The sequence below is a fragment of the Dendropsophus ebraccatus genome, chromosome 5 (assembly GCF_027789765.1).
Source record: "Dendropsophus ebraccatus isolate aDenEbr1 chromosome 5, aDenEbr1.pat, whole genome shotgun sequence".
Classification (NCBI taxonomy): domain Eukaryota; kingdom Metazoa; phylum Chordata; class Amphibia; order Anura; family Hylidae; genus Dendropsophus; species Dendropsophus ebraccatus.
This window is the reverse complement of record NC_091458.1, coordinates 50836691-50863953: the sequence shown is the minus strand read 5'-3', so window position 1 is coordinate 50863953 and position 27263 is coordinate 50836691. Positions and strand designations below refer to the sequence as shown.

Below are 27263 nucleotides of genomic sequence, written 5' to 3'. Positions count from 1 at the left end.
CCTCCCCTAATAAAAGTCCAAATCACCCCCCTTTTCCCATTTTATAAATATAAATTAATAAATAAACAAATAAATAAACATATTTAGTATCGCCGCACACGTAATCGCCCGAACTATTAATTAATCACATTCCTGATCTCGCACGGTAAACGGCGTCAGCGCAAAAAAATTCCAAAGTGCAAAATTGCGCATTTTTGGTCGCATCAAATCCAGAAAAAATGTAATAAAAAGTGATCAAAAAGTCATATATGCGCAATCAAGGTACCGATAGAAAGAACGCATCATGGCGCAAAAAATGACACCTCACACAGCCCCATAGACCAAAGGATAAAAGCGCTATAAGCCTGGGAATGGAGCGATTTTAAGGAACGTATATTTGTTAACAACGGTTTGAATTTTTTACAGGTCATCCGATACAATATAAGTTATACATGTTATATATCATAGTAATCGTAACGACTTGAGGAACATGCATAACAAGTCAGTTTTACCATGGGACGAACGGCGTAAATGCAAAACTCCCCGAAATCAAAACAAATTAGTTTTTTTTTCAATTTGACAGCGCAAATGATTTTTTTCCGGTTTCACAGCATATGTTATGGAAAAATAATGCCGGTCATTGCAAAGTACAATTGGTTTCGCAAAAAATAAGCGCTCATATACGTCTCTAGGTGAAAAAATGCAAGCGCTGTTGACTTTTAAACTTAAAATGGAATAAGCAATAGCGCAAAAACGAAAATTGGCTTTGACCTTAAGGGGTTAAATAACTAATACAGCCTTTTTCTAAAAACAACCAAAGGGGATGCCAAGTGTTTTTATTGTGTAAATGCAGTAAAACAGAACATTAAAAATATGTACATTGGGTATCTCTGTAATCATACTGACTTACAAAATAAAACCAACATGCCGGTTATACCATCCAACCAGTCGGAAACTGTAAAGTACCCTAGTTGGTAACTTTAAATAATACAACCCAGCCTGCACAAAAGAAACCCTCAAAAGGCAACAATTACAGAAAAAAATGACAACTTCTAACTCTCAGTAGGCAGGGAAAATATGAAATAAATGACAAGTAGCACTGCATTTTGGAATAAGCCCCAAAATAAGCCCCATTCTTTGAAATATTTTCCTCTAACACCTACATTCAGTACAAGGCCATTACAGTCTCTTAGGTATGCTGCTGATGGTACATACTTCTAGCAAGGCTACCAGAGCAGTACAGACAATGATATAATTTGACCCAAGGATAGAAGCAGCGCTGCTTTATGTCTGCATTCTTTTACGTTCCTTCTTCTAGGCGGCAGTGATTGGAATTACGCAGCTAATGCAGCCATACCAAAGCCACTTTGTCCCTCTCACCTTCCGCACCAGCCTACCATATCAACCCATAATCAGGTAGATAGAAAGATACCCAGATTTCTTATTAGGTGTCCATCCTGCAGATGATGCTTTTTCATGGAGCACTGCTCGGGAAAATAAGCCTTGCAGACAGTTGATACCTAAAAACAAGTTTACTAAAGACCCATAATGTTAAAGGGGTACTCCAGTGGAAAAAAATGTTTGTAAATCAAATAGTATCAGAAAGTTATACAGATTCGTAAATTTCTTCTATTTAAAAATATCCAGTCTTTCAGTACTTACCAGCTGCTGTATGTCCTGCAGGAAGTAGTCTATTCTTTCCAGTATAACACAGTGCTCTCTGCTGCCACCTCTGTCCATGACAGGAACTGTCCAGAGCAGCAGTAAATCCCCATAGAAGTAAATCTCCTGCTCTGGACAGTTCCTGACTTGGACAGAGGTGGCAGGAGAGAGCTCTGTATAGAACGGCAAAGAATACACCAGATGACATTAAAAAAAAATCTGGAGTACCCCTTTAACATGACATCCTCTGAACCATATATTGTGGACACTAGGCACATTTTGGGTGATACATCTGTAACTGAGTTATGACGGTGGTGATATCTCTTAGAGCCAACTTGTTCTTTAAAGGTCTGTCTGCTTACAACTACCCTAAACCATGGGCCTACCTTCTGGACCTCCACATCATTGCTTTCTAGGAGTCTGTACTGTGTATTATAATTTACATACCTCATATGCATTGATATAATTGGTCCATTGGGCCATATAAGCTCTTGTGCCAGGTATGCCACTGCCATCTCTGTTAGGATATAAGCACTAATAAGCTGGGGCCTTATGTCTTCTGTTTCACTGTTTAGCTGTTTTTTATGTATATTGTATTCCTTCACTGTAAGGAGTTGTGGAATGTTTTGGCATTGTATGACTTGTATACCAGCATAGTAAAAGCCTGGCACCTAAAAATGTCTTTAACTGAGTTTTACATGACTGAACCTAATGCTTTTGGATTGAGCCCAGAAGAAAGTCTTTACAAAATCCTCACGTGTCAGATAATACAGCTGAATTGAGACAAGTGACTTTGAGTCATATAATTCCATGACTGGAGTCTAGGCACAACAGAGTGCACGGACAAAGTAGTGTTCATTATTAAGGGCAGTCCATCAATCTGCCGGTCAAGGTCAACACATCCTATATCAGGTCAGATTTAGATGTGTTACTGTATATCCATGAGCCTACCTGAGATTCTGTACCTCAGCAGTAGGAGCAGAATTTGTTTTCTTCTATAGTATTTACAGCCCAACATCTTTGTTATAGGGCAAGACCTTCCACTGCCCCCTCCCACTAAGCCCCACACACTTCTCATAAAGAAAGGCAAAATGTAGAAAAAAAAACTTTGCTCAAAACCCCAGCTTATGCAAAACGGGTGACTTAGGGCCTATTACACCAACAGATGTCTGACAGATTATCTGACAGATTTGTACAGCCAAAGCCAGGGAATGGATTTAAAAGAGGAGAAATCTCAGTCTTTCCTGTATGACCTGATCTCTGTTTATAGTCCGTTCCTGGCTTTGGTTGCAAAAATCTGTTGTCTGTAAGGTATCTGTTGGTGTAATAGGGCCCTTAGTATGCTAGAAAATTGGCGTACAGCCTGGATGAATTCTTGCTATGTTTTACCTGTAAAATAATGCTGATGAGGTTGGACATGCTGAGGCTTTAAACCAGTTCATAGACAGATTTCTTTAAGATCAGTTTAAAGGTGTACTCAAGCAGAAAAAGAAATTCTTTCAAATAAACTAGTGCCCAAGATTTGTCACTTCTATTAAGAAATTCCAAGTCTTTCAGTACTTATTAACTGCTGTATGTCCTGCAGTAAGTGGTATATTCTAACCTGTCGGACACAGTGCTCTCTGTTGCCACCTTTGTTCATGACAGGAACTGTCCAGAGCAGTTGCAAATCTCCATAGAAAACATCTGCTGCTCTCCAGGCTGGAAATAATACACCACTTCCTGCAGGACATTTAGCAGCTGATAAGTAGTGGAAGACTTGGGGTTTCATAATAGAAGTGAATTGCACATCTCTGGAACTTTTTGGCACTAGTTGATTTGAAAGAATTTTTTTTTTTTTTTTTTGCTGGAGTACCCCTTTAATCCTAGAGGTGAAAATGTAAAGAAATGAAAAAAAAATCCTACAAATTTAATGTAGGACCAATTTAAAGAATCTACCCACAACCTCAGTGCCCCCTGCTATAGGGGCATAACAGCAGGTTAGATGCTTCTTTCCTATTAAACCTTGCATGGTATAATAAACAGGATTCTTTTACTAGGGTTCTACCTTCTTCGACTATTTCTTGGACAATTTTGGTTCCACTGCTGCTACAATTGTATATACTCAGTTTAATCCTAAACTCCAATTATATCTTGCATATAGTATATTCTGCCATGCTAATTTCCCTAGTCTGAGGCTAATATACCTGACAGCATTCCCCGTAAAGCTATACAAATAAGGATTAAATACGTTTATTACCATTTTTCCTATCAGATTCAATGTCACATCCATCATGTGCGGGCTCCTTGAGAGCTTTGGATCACTATGGTAACTGCTCCTCCGAGTGTACAGCTAAACGGGCTGCATATATAACATGGAATCAGGGTAGCAGACAACACGAGGTGCATTTTATTTCAATGTGTAGGTATAACGAATAACATAGCTACCTGTGACCTTCAAAAGCAACTTACATGTGAATTTTAAGGACTTACGGCCTATCATAATATACCAAGAAAGTATAAGCCTGAGAGACTGATACCAAAGGAATACATGAAAGAAAGACTAAATGGCAACTGAATTAATGGAAATCTGTTCTGGTTTATAGAGCTTTTCTTTATATGTCCACAGAGGATTTGACTAGATTAATATAATGCGAGGGAAATTGGTATGATAGGACATAGGTGTATTTTCCCCTTGAAAATATTGAGCTGTTACTTTCAGAATGCAATTTTATGTGTTGTGACAAGTTTTAAAGGGGTACTCCAGAGGAAAAAAAAAAGTTCTTAAATCAACTGATGTTAGAAAGTTATACAGATTTATAAATTACTTCTATTTGAAAATCTTAAGTCTTGCAGTACTTATCAGCTGCTGTATGTCCTGCTCTCTGCTGCCATCTCTGTCCATGACGGGAACTGTCCAGAGCAGGAGAGGTTTTCTATGGGATTTGCAACTGCTGTGGATAGTTCCTGTCACGGACAAAGGTGGCGGCAGAGAGCACTATGCCAAACAGGAAAGAATACAGAACGTCCTGCAGAGCACACGGCAGCTAATAAGTACTGGAAGACGAGATTTTTTTACCAGACATCAGCACTGGGGTGCACAGTCTTGGACACCAAGAATCCCAATGAATCGCCAACTTTTTTTGTTGTTTTTCTGGACTGTTTTTTTGTTTGTTTGTTTTTTTAACTTTTTTGGTTGCGGCTAAGCGGGATTCTCCTATTATTTTTTTGAAGTTTTATTGTAAAGATATAAACTAAGATTTTCACTTATTAAAGTAGATTAGCTTGAACACTGAAGTTGCTTTTATGTGTCTTGGTTAATACTCACAGACAGCTGTCACGTTATATTTTTGATTAGGCAGCACCCAGGTATATCTGAGGAGACTAATTTAAGGTCTCACCCTAACAGGGGTGACGTCACACATCTTGATATTCACAGAAAACCAGGATACAAGGGATTATAGGAGTAATAATCCCTTGTATCCTGGTCCATTCTGTGATTTTATTTGTTGCTGTTTTAACTAGATTCGTTAAGAACTTTCTCAAAGTTCGGTTCTTTGACAAACCAAACTTTTTGTAAAGTTCGTAACGAATCTGGTTCGTTACGGTTCGGTTCGCTCATCCCTAATATATATATATATATATATATATATATATATATATATATATATATATATATATATACACAGTGGTTTGCAATAAATTAGAATATCAACAAAAAGTTCTTTTTTTTTCTTTCAGTAATTCAATTCAAAAAGTGACCTCATATATTCTATAGTTAAAGTTAATGATTATGGATTACAGCCAAGAAAAAACGAAAAGTCAGTATTTCAGAAAACTAGAATATTATATAAAACCAACTGAAAAAAAAACCTGTTTTTAACACAGAAATGTCGACCAAATGAAAAGTCTGTACAGTAAATGCCCTCAATACTTGGTCGGGGCACCTTTTGCATGAATGACAGCATCAATGTGGCAATTTGGCATGGAGGCGATCAGCTGATGGCACTGCAGAGGTGTTATTGAAGCCCAGGTTGCTTTGATAGCGGCCTTTAGCTCGTCTGCATTGATGGGTCTGGTGTCTTTTATCTTCCTCCTGACAATACCCCATAAATTCTCTATGGGGTTAAGGTCTGGCGAGTTTGCTGGGCAATCAAGCACAGTGATGCTGTGGTTAGTAAACCAGGTATTGGTACTTTTGGCAGTGTGGACAGGTGCCAAATCTTGCTGGAAGATGAAAATTCCATCTTCAAAAATCTTTTCAGAACAGGGAAGCATGAAGTGCTTTAAAATGTCCTGGTAGACGGCAGCGTTGACTTTGGTGTTGATGAAACACATTGAACCTACACCAGCAGATGACATGGCTCCCCAAACCATCACTGATTGTGGAAACTTCACACTAGACCTCAAGCAGCTTGGATTGTGTACAGCCTCTCCACTCTTCCTCCAGACTCTGGGACCTTGATTTCCAAATGAAATGCAAAATTCACTTTCATCTGAAATCAGCACCTTGGACCACTGATCAACAGTCCAGTTCTTCTTTTCCTTGGCCCAGATAAGATGCTTCTGTTGTTTGTTGGTCAGGAGTGGCTTGACAACACATGTAGCCCACTTGTAGCCCATGTCCTGCAGATGTCTGTATGTGATGGCTTTTGAAGCACTGACTCCAGCAGCAGTCCACTCTTTGTGAATCTCTCCCACATTTCTGAATGGCATTTTCTTTACAATCCTGTTAAGACTGCGCTTCTCCTGTTTGCTCGTGCACCTTTTTCTACCATACTTTTTCCTTCCACTCAACTTTCCATTAATATGCTTTGATACAGCACTCTGAGAACAGCCAGCTTCTTTAGCAATGAACTTTTGTGGCTTACCCTCCTTGTGGAGTGTGTGAATGACTGCCTTCTGGACATCTGTCAAGTCAGCAGTCTTCCCCATGATTGTGTTGAATACTGAACCAGACTTAGGGACCTTTTATAACACTTAGGAAGCCACTGCAGGTGTTTTGGGTCAATTATTCTAATTTTATGAAATACTGACTTTTGGGTTTTTCTTGGCTGTAATCCATAATCATCAACTTTATCAGAAATAAACGCTTGAAAAAGTTCACTATGTATGTAATGACTCTATAGAATATATGAGGTCACTTTTCGAATTAAATTACTGAAAAAAAAAACTTTATGTTGATATTTAATTTATTGCAAACCACTGTACGTAAATAAATGTATAAATATATATATATATATATATATATATATATATATATATATAATGAAGTCGAGAAGAGGCAGCACTCCAGTATTTAGTGAAAATGAAGATGATTTATTCACCCATTGGTGTGCAACGTTTCGATCTCCCAATGAGATCTTTTTCAAGCGACAGGTCGCTTGAAAAAGATCTCATTGGGAGATCGAAACGTTGCACACCAATGGGTGAATAAATCATCTTCATTTTCACTGAATACTGGAGTGCTGCCTGTTCTCGACTTCATTGTACTACTAAGGTGGTCTGACCACTAGAGGTTGGAGCACCCGTTTGAGCCACAGTGCCACATAGTGCCGTCCAGCCCTACATTCTATATATATATATATATATATATATATATATATATATATATATATATATACAGTACAGTACAGTACAGTAGTTATATATATATATATATATATATATATATATATATATATATATATATATATTACGCAGTATATTTACAGACACATATTTACATATACACACCAGGCAGACATGTTTTAGAGCAGAAGTCAGTTACCTAGATAATGAGCCGTCGACCAGGGGAGGAGAAAGGTAAGTCTGGATTGTATTTGTACAAACCTAACTTGATGAGCCCTACAAGTCTACAGGTGCTGGCAAGATATTCAGCATAAGCAGGGAACATTAGTTTATTATTCAATGAGCCTTAACAAAGAATAGATACAACAGGGAAGAAGAGGGTAAAGAAGGTAAAAGATAGGAAGCAACAAATTCATTTGCCCGCAGGAAGCGGCAGACATAATTGATGTGAATAGGACACGCCAATTAGATATATTTTATGGCAATCATTTAACTTTCTGAATGAATATAAAGAAACCTGTTTGATTTTTATCACATCAAATTCAACTCATTTTCCATCTGACTTTGCATCCCCAAACATTCAGGATAATTAATAGGCTGCTCTATCAGTATATGTCCAGGCCTCTTGTGACTCCCATCCCCAATATCATTCTGCATTCACTCTTCCTTTGCTTTATAGAAACAATAGAGAATTCTGACAAAAGAAACCCAATTTCTTCACCTTATTATCCACATACATCAGATTATTACCTCAGTCCATGTTTCTTTTATAACCGGTAATGTAAAAATCAATATTTGGATCCACCATAATCACTATGTTCAATGGTACTATATTCTTTGTTGCTACTTTATAATCCCAGTTTATGCCCCATGATAAACCCAGAAATCTCAGGGTGAAATGCGTTGGGATATTTGTTGTGGACATTCATTAGTTAACTTTGTGGTGTGTCTTTATGCTGGGTATTTGTGGTACAGACTATACTTTGGACTTAATGCTTGGTTATCATAGGAGTCACTTGCTTTCTGTCCAGTCTGATACCTTATATTTTCTTAGTGTCTCTTTAACTTCCTATACCTATTGGGGGGCATTTATTAAGTCCAGCGTTTTTTACACCGGACTTAAAAATGCCCCCGCAGCTCCGGCGCTACTGAGATTTATGTAGAGGCGGACTGCCTCTACATAAATCCCGTGCGCGCCGGTGCGCACCGCCGAAAACCTACGCCAGCTGAGGACTGGAGTAGGTTTTCGACGTATATTTGGGCGGAACGGATGGTAAATCGCGTGGACTCTGAGTCCGCGCCCTCCGTTCTGCCCACTATACGCCCCCTTTCCGCCCCCCTGGCGTACTCAGCGAAAAGTGCCGATTTGCGAATATTTTATTCGCAGATCGGCCATTTGCGTATAAAAAAAATACGCAAATCGGCACTTTCCGCCGAAAATCATCCGTTCGCAGGATGATACATGTGGCCCATTGTGTTTTTTAAAGGGGTTATAGAGCGCTACAAAAACATGGCCACTTTTTCCTCTATCTTGTCTCCAGATTGGATTGGGTTTGGAACTCAGTTCCATTGATGTAAATGGAGCTTAATTGCAAACCACACCTGAACTGGAGACAAGAGAGGGGGAAAAGAGGCCATGTTTTTGTAGCGCTGGATAACCCCTTAAGGATAACTAAGCAAGTGCAGCTCAATCCATTCCTCCATTGGCACTAAGTAATTCATCCATTGGTTGTCATAAGCGCTTCTGAGCTCTCTCTCTCTCTCTCTCTCTCTCTCTCTCTCTCTCACTTTACGTTACTTGTATCTATGGGATAAAACCCGTGCTGCAGTGCTTTATTTCTCATTCACTTTGTCACTACTGTAAATGTTGAGGATTTTTCATGCAGAAAATCTGTCTGATTTACAAGAAATTCTGTGCAGAAAATCCACAACAATTACACCAAGTGTTACCCTATAACAGAGTTTATATTATAAGCAATTCTATATAATATGACTCTTACCATATCATTCTATATGTGGCTCAGTGATTCGTGCATTGCAGGGCCTCTCTTCTGTGAAAGAAGAGGGGAGAGGATGGCACAAACTGCTGACTGGTAATGACATTTTCTGTTCTCGCATTGACAGAAAAATTGCTTCTATAAATGAGGCAGGATTATGATGATGCCACCAAAAAAGTGCCATCATTAGAAGAGTCTTATCCACATGGAAAGGGAAGTTGCAGGCACTTTTAAAGTAACAGGGAAGCACAGAAACCATGTGGATTTATTACTAGCATTAAAGGAGAAGTCCGGCGGAAAATTTTTATTAAAGTATTGTATTGCCCCCCAAAAGTTATACAAATCACCAATATACACTTATTACGGGAAATGCTTATAAAGTGCTTTTTTCCCTGCACTTACTACTGCATCAAGGCTTCACTTCCTGAATAACATGGTGATGTCACGACCCGACTCCCAGAGCTGTGCGGGCTGTGGCTGCTGAAGAGGATGATGGCAGAGGACACTGAGGGACACAGGGCACTGGAGGGACACTGAGCATCCCCCTGCCATCATCCTCTCCAGCAGCCACAGCCCGCACAGCTCTAAGAGACTGGTCGTGACATCACTATTTTATCCAGGAAGTGAAGCCTTGATGCAGTAGTAAGTGCAGGGAAAAAAGCACTTTATAAGCATTTCCCGTATTAAGTGTATATTGGTGATTTGTAACTTTTGGGGGGCAATACAATACTTTAATAAAAATTTTCGCCAGACTTCTCCTTTAAAGGTGCTGTCCCACATAAACATTATATAAGCAGTAATCTACACTGCTGTCGGGGCTGTGGGGGACACAACAATGTGGTATACTTACCTGTCCCACTCCCTGCTCTTCTCCCCTGTCATCAACATACACTAAAGTCCATCCTCCTACTGGCAATGGCCGCTCAGCATAGACAGCACTGTACTGTCTAGTACTGTCTGAGCGGCCATTGCCATTTTAAGGCAATTGCAGGTATGGTGTTTTGGGGTATTTGCCCCTCATCAGTGTGGAGTTGCTCCCACTAGCCAGAATCCTACTCCACAGTGATGGTGTCTCTGCAGTGTTGTTTTGCATATTTGATTTCCCAAGGGGCAATGTTCTAGAATACACTGACGTTGAGACACGTGATCTCTGCAGTGTCTCTGGGTCTGGGTCTCTGCAGTGTTTTGGTTGATCTCCCTGAGGTCAACCAGCGTCCTTTTGCATGCACTTACTAGGCATTGCTCCCACTAGCCAGAATCCTACTCCACACTGATGAGAGGCAAATACCCCAAAACAGCTGTCTGTGGATGGATACCTTGCTTGGGTGGTTTCCTTGATTGGAGATATTCCTTGGCTTGGTTGTTCCTTCCCAGAGGAGAGTCTGGCTAGTTCACTGAGGTCAAGATATGTGATGGTGTCTCTGCAGTGTTCTTTTGCATATAGTATTTGATCAGGAAAACAAGCCAGGAAAAGTCCGCACGCAACATGTGTCACATGTGACATGTGAAAGTCTTTGAGGTGCATCTAGGTTGCAGACACAGAGTAAGAAAAGAAGTGCACGTCAGCAAGGTCCTTTTTTTGCTCATTCAACAGATTGGTTGTAGTCTGTCTCCCTGATATGGCTCTCTTTTTTATGACAGGTACTCTTTAAGATCAACTGGTGCAAGAAAGTGCCAGCAATTTGTAATTTACTTCTGTTAAAAAATCTCAAGTCTTTCAGTACTTATTAACTGCTGTATGTCCTGCAGGAAATGGTATTCTTTCCAGTCTGGAGAGCAGGAGTGGTTTTCTATGGGGATTTGCTGCTGCTATGGACAGTTCCTGACATGGACAGAGGTGGCAGCAGAGAGCACTGTCTCAGACTGTAGAGAATACACCACTTCCTGCAGGACATACAGCAGCTGATAAGTACTGTAAGACTTGAGATTTTGTAATAGAAGTAAATTACAAATCTCTGGCACTTTCTGGCACCAGTTTATTTGAAAGAAAAATTTTTTTTGTGAACAACCCCTTTAAAGATTTCCATTTGCGTCAGTGATAGGAAACATTCTTGTTTTCTTCTAGAAAATGAAATTTGATACAGACCTGTTACTACATCAAAGAGGTGATCAAATTGTATCTAGTGTAGATAATACTCTGGGGTCTAAAATGAGCAACAGAAATCTCTCTTCAGCATGGAGTTTGTTACAGTCAGCCAGGAGTCAAAGATGTTTAGTTCATAATAGATTGCCTAGGCTAGATACAACTGTAGAGAACTGGCATCTGTATTAGTTTGTGTATGATGAGACTCCACTTGCTTTGTCTCTGCAAAACCAAAGGTATCATAGGAAACTCACCTGATCCCGCCGGGTCCCGCTTCCTGATCCGGTCGGGTCACGGAGATATAAGCGCCCGAAGCCCGGCGCGCGCGCTGACAGGAGAGTCCGACGCTCATAGAGAATGAATGGGGAGTCCGATGCTCCGTCATTCTCTATAGGCATCGGACTCTCCTGTGAGCGCGCGCGTCGGGCTTCGGGCGCTTATATCTCCGTGACCCGACCGGATCAGGAAGCGGGACCCGGCGGGATCAGGTGAGTATAGGGGGCTGTAACGGGGGGTCGGGAGCCTGTCACCCTGGCACAGGGGTGACAGGTCCTCTTTAAAGTGTCTCTGACGTTTGAAAAAACTTTTAAATTGTCATAGAAACATATAAAAAGTGTTGATTGGTCTGGGTCTGAGTGTTTACACGTGTAACGATTGGGAGAATGAGTGGGAAGAAGGCACACTGCAGTGCACTCCACTCCCACTCTGTGTTAGAAAAAAAAGTTAAGGTAAGTCTATGGAGCCTGATTCTTTTCGTCTTATACAGAGTGCTGAGAGGACGTGCTGCAGCACGGTCTTCTCCCACTTGTTCTCTCAATTGGTATGGGTCTAAACACTCAGACCCGGATCTATAAAACTTTTCACATGTCTTAATGACATGTCAAAAGTTTTTACAAACTACAGTGAAACTTTAAAAAAACATATCAGAGGGTAAAAAGGAATCACAATGGCAGAAAACCTATACATGCCATAGCAACTAAAATACGTATACACAACTCATGCACGTTATTGTTTTGTAGCCTATGCTGCACTATATAAGCACAAAAATTCTCTTTACAGTGACTCTTTCCAAAAAAAAAAAAAGACAAATTTGGTCAGCTCTGCTAGATCACCATTCACACTAGGCAGGAGCACGTTGTTATGGCTTAAATTGCAAACACGCAAAAACACAGAGGAATGCAACAGCTCACTGCAATGGCAAGATACAGACCCAAATCACTAAAAGCAGCCCCCAACTGCTAAAAAAAAATCTCCATTAAAATAATGAGGCTCTTGGCTCTTTAATAAGAGTTTTAATAACTCAATAATTTCTCTTTAATAAGAGAACATTCTCGGTTTATGTTTGTACAATGACTAAATCTATTCTGCACAATGGACAGTATTTCAGAGTTTTGTGCATTATGCTGGTTTAATCTGATCACACAGTGACCCTTGCTGTGACCTTACGTGATCAATCTGTGGGAAACCGAACACTGAGTGTTCAATATCCCTACAGCGACCACTACTGGGGAAATGAAGCATTACACTGTGTCTATTTCCATCAGTGACCTAGTTTTAAACTACAGTTCACACAGTGTTCTCACATCCTGCTGGAAAGTATTGTTTACTGGGCGAATTCACCATTACAGCAGGGTACCTTAGGACTATAAAAGTATGCAGGTTGTGTATTAGGTAACTTTTTAGAATAAGCTGTCCTGTGTCTGTACATGAGGGGATCCATTTATGGCCATTATCTAACTTGTATATGGCTTCATCTTTAATATACAGTTGTCCCTGAGCTAGTGGTAATAGTATAATGTGTATAATGCCACACACTGCACACACAGAAGAGAGGACTCTGCCCTTTTATGTCTCTGTAGCCACCCTAAAAATCAATGAAGCATTGGAGGCATAATGGGGCAGTACTGAACAGTCTAGACTTAAACAAACCCTGGGACAGGGTCTATTACTAAGGGTCCTATTAGACGGCTGATGACGGCCCAATCAATAATTTAATGAGTTTATTGAGCCTATTAATGGCAAATAACGGCCTTCATTTCAAAATAAAATAACAGTAATTTTCTGCCATTAAATGGCGGCCATCCACTCAATTTCAACAGTGTTTGAACATAGCCTTTCTGTGTTTTTAATACACTCCTGGTTTTGGTTGCAAAATACTGAGCAAAAATACTGTGTGGGAACATAGCCTTGGGGATATTTTCACAAACATAATTTTTTTTTTGAAAAACACCTTTTATGCAACATGATGGCAAAGCATCTAATTATTCCTGTTGTTGTTATGAGAGGTTCCATCTTCCATATTGTGTGACTTTAAGTACCCTAACATTATGGAATCTGTGAGATATGCTACGGAATATAACTTATTAGATTTATTGTCGGTTTCTATCACATTTCTTCCAGTTATGAGCTTCCGGACTCTCACCTTGCCGATGAAAAAGTCATGGAAGTGCTTCAAGAAAAAGCCAACTTCCGGAACTTCAAGCCAAAGCCGTTTAACATGAAGGAATTCTATGACCGGACTGGACATGACATCCGTGAAATGCTGCTCAGCTGCAAGTACCGAGGAGAAGAGTGCGGCCCCGATGACTTTGTTCCAGTAAGATGACGTTTATTTTCACTTATCTGCAGGAATATTTCACCTAGATTATGTATCTGGAAGCCATAACCTCAATGTTCATTTCCTGGAACGCGTTCTTTGTTTCTGTCTTGCTAATCGCTCATGGTCTACTTGTGTGTAACACTGTAAGATCTTTATTGAGTTGTTGACTACTTACTGTTGAGTTACTTATTGTTATAGCTGTGCTGTGCACAGTGTGGGTAATTTTGCGGACTGGCAGATTTCATGGATTTACAGAGCTGACGTCGCTCTTCTGTTCTCGTTGGCATTTTGATTTTATAAACACATTGAAACATTAAGAGGGTTCTTTGGCCTTATGAAACGAAAGCTTACTTATTGTTTAAAGCAGGGGTGTGGAACCTAAGGCCCACAGTTGTTGCAAAACTACAAATCCCATCATAGCTGGGATACCTTTGCTGTGGCTGCCCAGGCATGATGGAAATTGTAGTTTTGCTACAGCTGGAAGGCCGCAGGTTCCCCATGCCTGGTTTAAAGGGAATGGATCACCTTAATGTTTCACTTATTAGAGCCAGAAACTGGAACATGTTCTGCTTTTTAATCTTTTTCTGTCTTCCGATTGTTTACCATGTAGAGATATGCTTTACATCAATTCCGAGGGACATATGAACAATTGACTGGAGGGGACCTTATTAATTTCTATGGGAGAGTTCTCTAGGTGTGGTCTGTGTCCTGGGTAGGGAGAGGAGAGGCTGAGCTCTGACCACAACCTATTGACCTATTGTGAATTGTTATATACGTGTGTGTGGGTGTGTGTGTATATATATATATATATATATATATATATATATATATATATATATATATATATATCTTTCACTGCAATACTCGCTGCAAAGTTAAGAAGTACCAGTCACTGAAAAAAACTTCCACCTAAATAGTTGATGGATGTAGATACACTACATGAGCATAGAAACAATTATCACTGAAAAACATGTAGGTTTAAAACTTCTAACAGATTTTATTGGATATACATTAAAAACGTGGTCCAAAGAAAAAAACAAAAAAAAAAAAACAAAATATATCACCAAACATAGAAAAAACTTAGTGAATGATGCCGCACTAAACAAAATAATATAGAGGTAGTGTGTCTATTTATTCATCTATTCCCACACTACACCCTAATCGCTGCATAAATATACAGTATAGTGGCATCAATCTACCACCCCGGTCTGGTGTGGTAGATTGATGCCACTATACTGTATATTTATGCAGCGATTAGGGTGTAGTGTGGGAATAGATGAATAAATAGACACACTACCTCTATATTATTTTGTTTAGTGCGGCATCATTCACTAAGTTTTTTCTATGTTTGGTGATATATTTTGTTTTTTCTTTGGACCACGTTTTTAATGTATATCCAATAAAATCTGTTAGAAGTTTTAAACCTACATGTTTTTCAGTGATAGTTGAAAGTTAAGAAGTAGACTGCTAAAAATCCACATTGAGTTTCACTTACACCATAAACATGCACGCGTACATCCCTCCATCCCTCCGAGAGTAAATGGAGTGGTGCCCTAGTATATGCAGTACCATTGCTCCATTACCCAAGGGACATATGACCTACATTCTCTTGATCTTTAGGGGTCCAAGCAGACACTAGGGTGTCTGCTAGTTATTCCCCAACTAGGGGGTCAGCTAGTTATTTCCTATTCTGTGGATAGACACTAACTTTTAATCTTGAGATAATCCCGTTAAAGGGGTTGGTCAGCGAAAATCTTTTTCTTTCAAATCAACTGATATCAGAAAGTCATATAGACTTGTAATTTACTTCTATTTGAAAATCTCAAGTCTTCCCATACTTATCAGCTGCTGCATGTCATGCAAGAAATGTTTTATTTTTAGTCTGACACAGTGCCCTCTGCTGACATCTCTGGCCGAGACAGGAACTCTGTCTCTGTTTTCTATGAATCCCCATAACATAAACATTTCTTGCATGACATACAGCAGCTGATAAGTATTGGAAGACTTGAGATTTTTAAATAGAAGTAAATTATAAATCTGTATAACTTTCTGACACCAGTTGATTTGAAAGAAAAAGATTTTCGCTGGACAGCCCCTTTAAAAATAAAAAATAAAGATTTATTATATTACTTGATTCCCTTAGCATGCAGGCATAATTGACATCCAATTTGTTTCTTTTAATTTTAAGGTGCTGATAAACTTTTTTGTAGGTAAGACAGGTGACATTTAATGGAGAGTTTACCTTCCCCTGCATTTCGTTTGACATTTCATTTTCCTCTGTGAATACACTAGAGAAAAAAGAGATGAATAATTTTACTTTCTTCTCATCATTCTCTGTAATATGTAATTTGTTTCTTTATAAAGAGCCCACACTTCAAGTTCCATTATTTATAATATTTATATAACAAATGTTTTATTGGTGGGAGACCAACTGCTGAGACCACTAAGAACACAGTGACGACAGTGTTAACCTAGGACAGGGCATTTAGACTCTTTATAGTGATCTTTGCTCTAGGTGAAGGAAAATCTAGCCATAACTCTGTCCGGGATCTGGACTGGGGCATTGCTAGGAATCATGGGGCCCCATAGCAAAAAAAAACTACGGGGCCCTATAAATCCTTTACAGCTCCTCTCCCCCCTATACTCACCTGGTCTGGCACAGCCCCCCAGCATTCCTTCATTCTCCTAGCTCCCCGGCAGACAAGTAACGTCACTCATTCCCTGGGAGCTGGTAGAACGAACACCGGACAACCGCACCAGGCCAGGTAGGTATGTGTATTTGGGGAGTTCTTGTGGCTGGAGGTGAAATGCTGCCTCCGGACACAAGAGAGACTGGCGGGGCAGGAAAGGAGTGGCTTGCCAGTCAGAGTGCCCCAGCATTCATCCTGAATGCTCACAGTTAAAGAGTCACTGTCGTATTTTTTTTTTTTTTTTTTTGCAGAAATCAATAGTCCAGGCGATTTTAAGAAACTTTGTAATTGGGTAAATGGCCAAATATGCCATTATCTGCATTTAACCTCTTAAGGACATAGGACGTACCGGTACGTCCTATGTCCTCACTTGCACTTCAAAGCGGGGCCGCGCGGTGCCGCGGTGCCGCGATCCCGGGTGCCGCGAGTAGCCCGGGACCGCTGCTATTAGCGGGCACGGCCGGATCGCCGTGCCCGCTAATTAGCTAATCGGAGGCAGCTGTCAAAGTTGACAGCTGCCTCCGATTACCGGAGGCAACGTTTCCCTGGTGTCTAGTGGGGGAGATCGCTCCTCCGGGACCTTGTCCCGGAGGAGCGATCTCCGTTACTGATGCCGGCCGGGGACGCGTCCAAGATGGCGCCGTCCTCGGCTCGGCACTCGTTCGTTTTCGGCTGCAGCAGCCGAAAGCAAACGAGTGCCGATCTCATGGATCTCTGCAGCATATCTATGCTGCAGAGATCTCAATGAGAGATCCAAGTGTATATACTAGAAGTCCCCTAGGGGGGCTTCTAGTATATGTGTAAAAAAAAAAAAAAAAGTGTTGTTTATAGTAAAAAGCCCCCTCCCCTAATAAAAGTCTGAATCACCCCCCTTTTCCCAGGTTTTAAATAAAAGTAAACAAATAAATAAATAAATAAACATGTTTGGTATCGCCGCGTGCGTAATCGCCCGAACTATTAATAAATCACATTCCTGATCTCGTACGGTAAACGGCGTCAGCGCAAAAAAATCCCAAAGTGCAAAATTGCGCATTTTTGGTCGCATCAAATCCAGAAAAAATGTAATAAAAAGCGATCAAAAAGACGTATATGGGCAATCAAGGTACCGATAGAAAGATCACATCATGGCGCAAAAAATGACACCTCGCACAGCCCTATAGACCAAAGGATAAAAGCGCTATAAGCCTGGGAATGGAGCGATTTTAAGGAACGTATATTGGTTAACAACGGTTTGAATTTTTTACAGGCCATCCGATACAATATAAGTTATACATGTTATATATCGTTTTAATCGTAACAACTTGAGGAACATGCATAACAAGTCAGTTTTACCCCAGGGCGAATGGCGTAAAAACACATTTCCCCCAAATAAAAGAAATGCGTTTTTTTTTTCAATTTCACCACACTTTGAATTTTTTTCTGGTTTCGCAGTGTACTTTATGCAAAAATTCAGCCTGTAATTGCAAAGTACAATTAGTGACGCAAAAAATAAGGGGTCATGTGGGTTTCTAGGTGGAAAAATGCAAGTGCTATGACCTTTTATGCACAAGGAGGAAAAACCGAAAACGTAAAAACGAAAATGGGCCATGTCCTTAAAGGGTTAAAGGACCAGGAGCCTGTGGGCCCCCTTAGTGCATTGGCCCCGTTGCAGTGGCATGCTCTGCCTTTATGGGAGCTACACCACTAGATCTAGACTAATACCAAGAACAGACCTAGGGTGTCCACAATATGTAGTCACACATTCATGTTCATCTTCCATTATAGTGAGAAAATGCCTGATCCTTCGCTGAACGCATCTTTTGTTTGGCTTCAAAATTTATTGCCATCATCACACATCTCCTTGTATCCAGGGGATGTGCAGCTGATAGCAATATCTTTAAGTGGCTGCACGAACAATACACTAATTGTTCATGCAGCCCAGCTGTGTGATTAATTGTGTCTTCTTATGCTGCGTTTACACGGAACGATTGTTGTTCGAATTTTCGCAATAACTATCGAATTTGAGCGATAATCGGTATGTGTAAACACAGCGAGTGATCAAGCGACGATCGAGAAATTGTTCATTTTGATCTTTCAGCATGTCCTCAAATCGCTGTTCGCCGTTCGCAAATCTCTTGGTGTAAACAGTCTTTCAAAGATTCACCCTATGTGACAGATTGGGCTTAAGCGATCTTAAAAATGATCACAATAACGATTTTTCTTACAAATTTTCTAACAATTTGTCTAAACGCTGATCATTATAAAAACCAAATTGTTGCTTCAAAATCGTTAAACAATCGATTGGGCAAATTATCACTTCATGTAAACGCAGCATAAAGCACTTTTTACGATAAAGTCAGTGGTAACATTTGTGTTGAAGTTTACCTTACACCGCTTTATCATGTATGGTGTAGAGTGTGTTTATTAGCTTATGATGGTCTTCATTTTTACTCTGTGTAAAAAAATAGTGACATGTCTGATATATATATATATATATATATATATATATACACACACATTACGCCTTTGTATGATTCGTACGTGTCATAGTTCATTCCTTCTACAGCTGACCATACACAGAAGATAATCACATAGACGATCGCAGCTCACCGGAAGCTCAGCTGGATATCCCAAGGAGCAATGGTGCATGGGTGACTGATCTGCAATTATACACATAAGATAGCTGTAGGACGAACTCAGTCGCCTGATGGCTACCTACCCTTATCTCTCTATACACGTGCACGCTTGGCCTAGTCAAAGTGTTTTGAATGGGGAGAGAGAGGGAAGCAGCTGCCAGGCATCTCTATCAGAGTAAGGCCAGAAGGCCCCCACATACATTAGATAGTAAGCTTTATTCTAACATGGTCCTTCAGTAGTTGTAAACTGGGATTTGTAGTGATATTTCTACCATTTCCCAGGCATACAGTTATCAAATCACATATCTTGTCTTTCCAATGGTAAAAATACAGGGTGTGTGCCTTGAAATGGCCTTGATGTGCGGTACTGCTGGCGGTAGGCATAATAATTTTTGTTAAAAGCAATGAATGGTACAACATTCTGTCAGAATATACCATCCATGTCATCGCAAGGTAATCATTTTGCATTTCCAGTCTGTGAATGTCATCTTGCTCAGACGGTGTATTACCAAGTAGGAAATTGGATCATGTTAACCAGTTCTTGTGAATTTGAGCATGTTTTTCATAATTTATTTTATGCCTACAAGCTTTTACACTCTGATCCAGTCGAATATAATGAGCAATCACAAAGTAAATATAAGCAATAGGTTATGTTTACTGCACGGCAGGCATGGTGCTGGGAATTTACAGCAAGCTAAACAGAACAAGCAGAAGGTATTGCAGGATGCACACATCCAGACAGCAGCCCAAAAGACCTTTATCTAGGTCACAACTTTTTTATGTTAGTTTTTTGTAGGCCAGGTTCACATCTGCATTGTATATTGCATTTTTCTGTTTCATCAAGCTGTGACTGATCTGTCACCAGTCATACCCAGCAGTCCTTTGACTTGCCATCTGTCAGATTCATTCGGAACGTTGGGTGCGGACTCAGAGTCCGCGCGATTTATAATTTTTTCAACTAAAAGATACGCCGAAAACCTACTCCACCTTTCAGGTGGCGTAGGTTTTTGGCTGTGCGCACCAACGCGCACTGGATTTATGTAGAGGCAGTCCGCCTCACAAAAATCTCTGTAGCGCCGGAGATGTGGGGACATTTATAAGTCCGGCGTAAAAAACGCCGGACTTAATAAATGTCCCCCTTTGTCTCCATTAAGGGGCCACAATACATTCAGGGAGGGCATGCATGGTCAAGGGGTAGACTCATATGTGCCTTTTTTGTAAAGCTATATTTTTCAGTTTTGAAAACAATTCCAAATCTGTTCCCAAGATATTTTTCTGTGTAACAATGCTGGTTTGTAGATCTACGGTCCAAAGGCAGAGGCAATGACACAGTTCACAATTACTGTCAGATGAATTGCAGGGTTTCAGCACAGCACAAGGAGAAAGGATGATCAGCTGACCTTACCTGCATGTATATCCCCTCCTGCTGGTACACGGAGGTGTGAGCTATCACCAAATAACAAGCAGTCCAAATCCAATTCATTTACTGAGCATAGCAAAAAAAATAAAATAAATAAAATCCTGACAATCGCCGACATGTTTCGGTCTATTCAGACCTTAGTCATAGATGCTATGACTAAGGTCTGAATAGACCAAAACATGTCAGCGATTGTCAGGATTTTATTGTTTGTTGTTTTTTTTGCTATGCTACAATAAAGGAATTGGATTTGGACGACTGAGTGCTGGAACTATCCTTTCTAATTGCAGGGTTTGGTACACAGGAGAGAGATATAAGCCATGGTCAGTCATATGAAGAGTTCTGTACACAGGAATAGAGTTAAACCTTTGAAAAAACAGAATAATCAGGTACAAAGCTATATGTTAATAGTATAGGAAGTTAAAAGTATAGGAAAAATAATTTTTAAAAATACATTGAAAGTTATTAAGACGTCTCTATATAATGTATTACTGTGTCTGCGCAGTTTTGGTGCACTGGTAGTTAATTGACATCCAGAAAGTGAATAAAACTGCCTCTGTGCATTCCACTATGTCTCCTGCTCTTCTCCTGTCCCTCCCAGGAGAGATCATGTGACCACTGTCTCACATCCAGTCTGTTTGCTGAGCACAGCCTGCGCATGCAGGTGTGACAGAGGATGGAGAGGGGGTAGAAGGGTCAGTGTGTGTGGCATTGAGGGGCAGGAACTTGCACTGCAAACACTACTGGCAAACGTAGTCTGATAGCAGTGCATGGAAAGGGTAACAGCAAGTGAGAGAGAAATTTTTATTAGCGTATCCTATTGTCTCCTAAAAGTTATACAAATCACCAACATACACTTATTACTGGAAATGCTTATAAAGTGCTTTTTTCCCTGCACTTACTACTACTTTAAGGCTTCACTTCCTGGATAACATGGTGATGTCACGACCCGACTCCTAGAGCTGTGCGGGCTGTGGCTGCTGGAGAGGATGATGGCAGGGGGATGCTCAGTGTCTCTCCAGTGTCCTGTGTCCCTCAGTGTCCCCCTGCCATCATCCTCTCCAGCAGCCACAGCCCGCACAGCTCTAGGAGTCGGGTCGTGACATCACCATTTTATCCAGGAAGTGAAGCCTTGATGCAGTAGTAAGTGCAGGGAAAAAAGCACTTTATAAGCATTTCCTGTAATAAGTGTATATTGGTGATTTGTATAACTTTTGGGAGGCAATACAATACTTTTATAAAAATTTTTGCTGGACTTCTCCTTTAACTGCTAATTGCAGGCGTCACCTAGACTTGCCATCCTTTGAACATTCGAGGCCAGGTGCCGCTAAGCAATTATTGACAAATCACAAGTGTGACCTGCAGTCGTAGTACCATATAACAGCACCCAAGAAGAAACCATCGATCCTAGAGTTATGAGATTTATTGGACAGTCATGATTGATAGTTCACCTGAACAGTGCATTGAGCGTGCAGGTTGTAGGTACTCAGTGGAGGGTAAAGTATGTTCAGTATCATTTACATGATTACAATTAATCATTTGCTTTATAGGTCACTCGGTTTACTACACACTGCTCAAAAATGTCTGATCATTTATCATGCCTTGCTTTAAACAGCCTGAGGCTATGTTCACACACTGCCATTTAGTGACAAACAACGGTGGTTATTTTATAACGACTGCCATTATTCCTATACTAACGGCAGTTTTAAAATAAAGGCTGTTATTTGCTGTTAAATGACGGTGTGCAAAAAATCTGTCATTTTGGTGGTGTGTGAACATAGCCTAAAAACCAACTAAATAGACTTTCTTATACATACATATACATTTTCTTATACATTCTTACTGTACACACTGTAAAATAAGGTAAAATGTGGACATAATTTAAAGGCCGTATATTTTTAATTTAATAATACTTTACAATGAAGTCATCTAACTAACATCTAACTAATCTAACCTGCTGATAGCCCCCTATAGCGCTGGTCCCGTGCTGCTAGTCGGGGTAAACTCCACTCTGGTGCACTGTTAGGAGCACTGCCGCCCCCTCCACTCATTATCATTAAAAGGGTCGGGAAGAATGACACAGCAGTGCCCCTAACAGTGCACCGGAGCAGTTTACCCTGACTAGCAATGTTTTACTTGTTTTCTTTCTTTTTTACTCTTACTTTTTGTTTCACTTTCTCACAGAAGTTTTTGAATTTCAGGCTAGACCTATAGACAGGACTTACTCATCACTGCATCCTCAAGATGGCAGATTACTCATTGAGCACTCCATTAGACCTTCATTGTTGAAGATTTTAACCATTAAAATGAGCTGCCCGTCAATTGTAGCTGCCGTATTTCTATGCATGATGGTACATTTACTGTACTTACAGAGATTGTCTACAATTTAAAATAATAGCTCTGCCTTTTCCCTAAAGAGAGTGCCACAGCAGCACCATTTTTAATGCTTAGCAGAGGGGCATAGTGTTATTATGTCATTGCTTAAACAATGTCAGTGATTAGGCTGTGTCCCCACATTGCGGTCTTTGCATAAAGCCAAAACCACACCCCATGTGGTTAACAATAGGTGGCCAATATTACTGATAACTCCAGCAACATCCATCGGCTATTGGTAAAGAAATGGGCAATGGTCCCAGCTGCATTCTGCATCACAAAAGTGGGAACGAGGCCTTAGGAAATCCAAGAGTTGCAGTCTGGTGACTGGTTTCCTCTATTTTTCTGGTTTGCTTCTTGGTTTCCACTGTTCATGTCAAGGTTGTACATATAGCAGCTTGTTTTGTACTTGGTTGGTTAATTTAATGGCCTTTCCATCTAAAACAACAGATTGACTTTAGTTGTAATTTGTAAAAGCATTGCGCTAAATCCATAACTCCCTTATTCAGTAATTCACCATTAATTTCCCTGCTATCTGATGTCTTCTGTAATTAATATGATACAAAAGGCTCAACTGGCCACATTAACCAGTTGTCAACCATTGGCTGGCATGGGACATTCACACCACAATTGATGTGGCCTAGGTTTCTTATGTGAGAAGCTGTAATTCAGTAGCTGATGTATGTGTTCATAGGAGTTTGGTTGCTTGGTTAATGAATGCTTGGAGAAGTATCATCAAATTGGAGAAGCGCTAAGCAGGAAAAGTGTTATGATACATAGGCCCCCATGGTATGTTTCCTAATGCCAGGTAGAGATATTAAGCAAACTGCAAATGAAATCAATCACTTCTTCCAACTCGTAGTACTCTCAGCGGAGCATATAAGACTGTAGCTTGTATACTGATAAAGCAAATGCAAACTAAACTCAGGTAATAGGATTTTATTTTAGTACAGCGCCGCTTTTCTATACGTCATTTAATAACAAGATATGGTATAAAGTTGGAGAACTTGGACTCAGGGGAGCCGTGAAAAGTACTTGTCTCCAAAATGATGGAGAAAAGGACCCTCAAGCTGACTTCACAAAATAATTTAATAATACTTCTGAAGAACACCAGGGAACCCCATAGATTATAGAGAAACCAGTGAAGTATGAAGTATAATGAGCACTGGAGCTGCACAGTATGTGCGCACATAGGCATAGTGATGGTACTTTATCCGCAATTCAATGCTGGACGACCAGCAAGCTAAAAGGAAATTCCCATCTCCGCACATAGTGTATGTTCTGCACAGACGCGGTCAAACACATCAAAGTACAGAACTAGACCCAACATTATATTTTTATGACATCATTTCTGTATATAGTATTACATAGGTTCGTAGAGTATCAGAGATTCCTCCAGTATACCCAGTCTCAGACATATTAATAGGCACCTAATGCAACAGAGCCCTAAGCACTCTATTAGATATCCCAAGCCGCTATGTGAAAGAGCACTAATCTTATAGATAGAGGCCATTACAGGGCCTATTACATGGCTCGGGGATCATGCAGGTAGGGCCACACCAATGATTGCTAGGTCATTTGTGCAGCCCTTTGCAGCAATCATTGGCCACATTCCATGTTATAAATTTTTTTACTGCTGAGACCCACTGTGAAATGTTGATACAGCCAGTGACAGAGTGCCAAGTGCGCTCCACTCCCTCACCTAATCAAGCAACCAGCAAGAAAGTGGCGTGCACTGCCGCACTTTCTTCGCAGCAGGTGTCAGCAGTGATGAGTGTCTGATAACATCTCAAAATACCTTTATAATGACAGATACTCTTTAAGGCTATGGTCACACAACGTTTTTTTTGGCCGTTTGACAGCCGTCATTGTGGATGTCTGTCATTTAGAGGTCTAATAATGTTCGTTATTTTGAAATTATGGACGTTCTTTCAATATAATGGACATTATTTGACCTCAAAATGACGGACGTCCACAAAGATGACCATCGAACAGCCAAAAAAAGACGTTGTGTGAACCCCGCCTAAAGGTGTACTGACCCATTGTTTGCTACTAAATTGAAAAAAAGCCAAAAGAGTGGACAAATCTAAAGTGCTTAGAAACATTATATAGATTCAGCAACCAAGAAGTGTTGGCATCTCTTACTGTATATGCTCCTGTATGTATTGTTTCAGCTATCATATAGTACGGCCAACCTAACAGATGTTATAAGTTACATCCTGGACCAGATAAATCACATATGTGCTGTTGCAGTTGGTAAAGTGTTTTGTCTGCTGCTGTTTTATTAATACTGTCCATTATCATATGTACTTCCTTGGCATACGTACAGCAAGTACATCTGGTATCAATGCACTTATAAGAACCACATTGCGCCAGCCAGGTATTACTGTTCTGTCTATTATTAATGAGACTGGGAGACAGGGTATCAGCAAGTGCTGGAGACCTCTTGGTAGAAGTCACTGGGGGAGATTTACTAAAGTTCTCTACTTTGGTTTGGAAAGTGGACTCAACAAAAACTCCAGATGAAATTACATTTTGTGATACACTGCGCTATTACCATTCACATAGTATTTGCTGATTCCATTCCCTAGAATATATGTCCATCAGCCACAATTTCGCCTACCTGCTCTTGCAAAGGAAACCAATAGCAGTAACCAGATTGGACGGAAGAATGCTGCAGAACAAGCGTCCGATACAGACCCCTCTTTTTATGTCCTCTTTAAAGGGGTAGTGCGGCGCTAAACATTTATTCACAAAATAACACACATTACAAAGTTATACAACTTTGTAATGTGTGTTATGTAAGTGAATGTCCCCCTTCCCCGTGTTCCCCCTACCCTGGAAGTGTGGGGCATTATACTCACCGTATTACTGTCGACCCCCAGCCGCCATCTTGGGACAATGACGACATCTTCGGGAGACCGGCCAAACCGCTCCAGTCGTCCCTCATGCCGGCCCCCTCTGCCGCGTCATCAGCTTCTCAGCCACAATTGGCTGAGCACAGTTATGCTGTTCTCAGCCAATCCGGGTTGGGGGGGAACACGGGGAAGGGGGCATTTCACTTACATAACACATGTTACAAAGTTGTATAACTTTGTAATGTGTGTTTTGTGAATAAATGTTTAGCGCCGCACTACCCCTTTAAGGTCCAGGGATAAAATACACACCACAGAAAACTTTACCATAGCAGTTTTTATTACAACATAAAAGTTGAAGGAATCTCCTATATACGGTAGTTACAAAGTCAGAAACCATGACGCTTACCTACAGTATGGAAAACGGAGCAGATAAGAGGCATGGTTTCTCTTAGTTTTCATTGAAGGTCGTTTTGCCTATGAATGAAAGCTGTGAAAACCATGCCCCATGTGTTCACCAATAGCCAGGTGTTGCTGGGTTTATCATTGCATGGCTATTGGTAAAACAAAATGGGGGCGTAACTTTGGACGTGTGCATTCCTAGGCATATGCTATAGTAACATGGCCTAAATCTATGGGTTATCTATATAATGAATATACATGCCAAGTCCTCCAGAGAAAGACATGCTCTTTGCAGACCCTTCCTACTTTGGTTAACAGATGAGGTTCTGAACAAGACCATTAACACAGTATTCCTCAAAAAAATATTTCAAATCTAAATCTGACATCCCCTTTAATGAATTAGTCCAAGCTGAAACAAGATTATTAGAAGGCATAAGTTGCTTGCAGTCTACAGTGGATCAATACTGCACATACATAAGTAAGAGATAAAACAAAGGTCACAATAGTGCTGGATTACCTTATTAGAAGCAGAAGAGAAGCTAGAGGGACAACATGTCCAGTCTAGACATCTAGACACCATATACAGTAATGGCCAAAAGTTTTGAGAATGACACAAATATTATATTTTCACATGATCTGCTGCCCTCTGGTTTTTATGTGTGTTTGTCAGATGTCACATACAGAAATATAATTGAAATCATATTATGAGTAACAAAAGCTTATACTGACAGAATGGGTTAATGCAACAAGTTAATATTTGCAGTGTTGACCCTTCTTCAGGACCTCTGCAATTCTCCCTGGCATGCTCTCAATCAACTTCTGGACCAAATCCTGACTGATAGCAGTCCATTCTTGTACAATCATTGCTTGCATTTTGTCAGAATTTGTTGGTTTTTGTTTGTCCACCCGTCTCTTGATGATTGACCACAAGTTCTCAATGGGATTAAGATCTGGGGAGTTTCCAGGCCATGGATCCAAAATCTCTATGTTTTGTTCCCTGAGCCATTTAGTCATCACCTTTGCTTTATGGCAAGATGCTCC

General features: G+C 40.3%; 1 protein-coding gene across 5 annotated transcripts in view; it reads left to right on the top strand.

Annotated features, from left to right (window-relative positions):
• Nucleotides 1–27263, top strand: part of ASIC1 (acid sensing ion channel subunit 1) — a 266367-nt gene that overhangs the window by 112916 nt on the left and 126188 nt on the right. For all 5 annotated transcript variants that reach the window (XM_069970157.1, XM_069970159.1, XM_069970160.1 and 2 more), the window contains exon 3: nt 13672–13867. In XM_069970157.1, coding sequence (XP_069826258.1) covers nt 13672–13867 — 196 coding nt within the window. The remainder of the gene's footprint in view (nt 1–13671; nt 13868–27263) is intronic.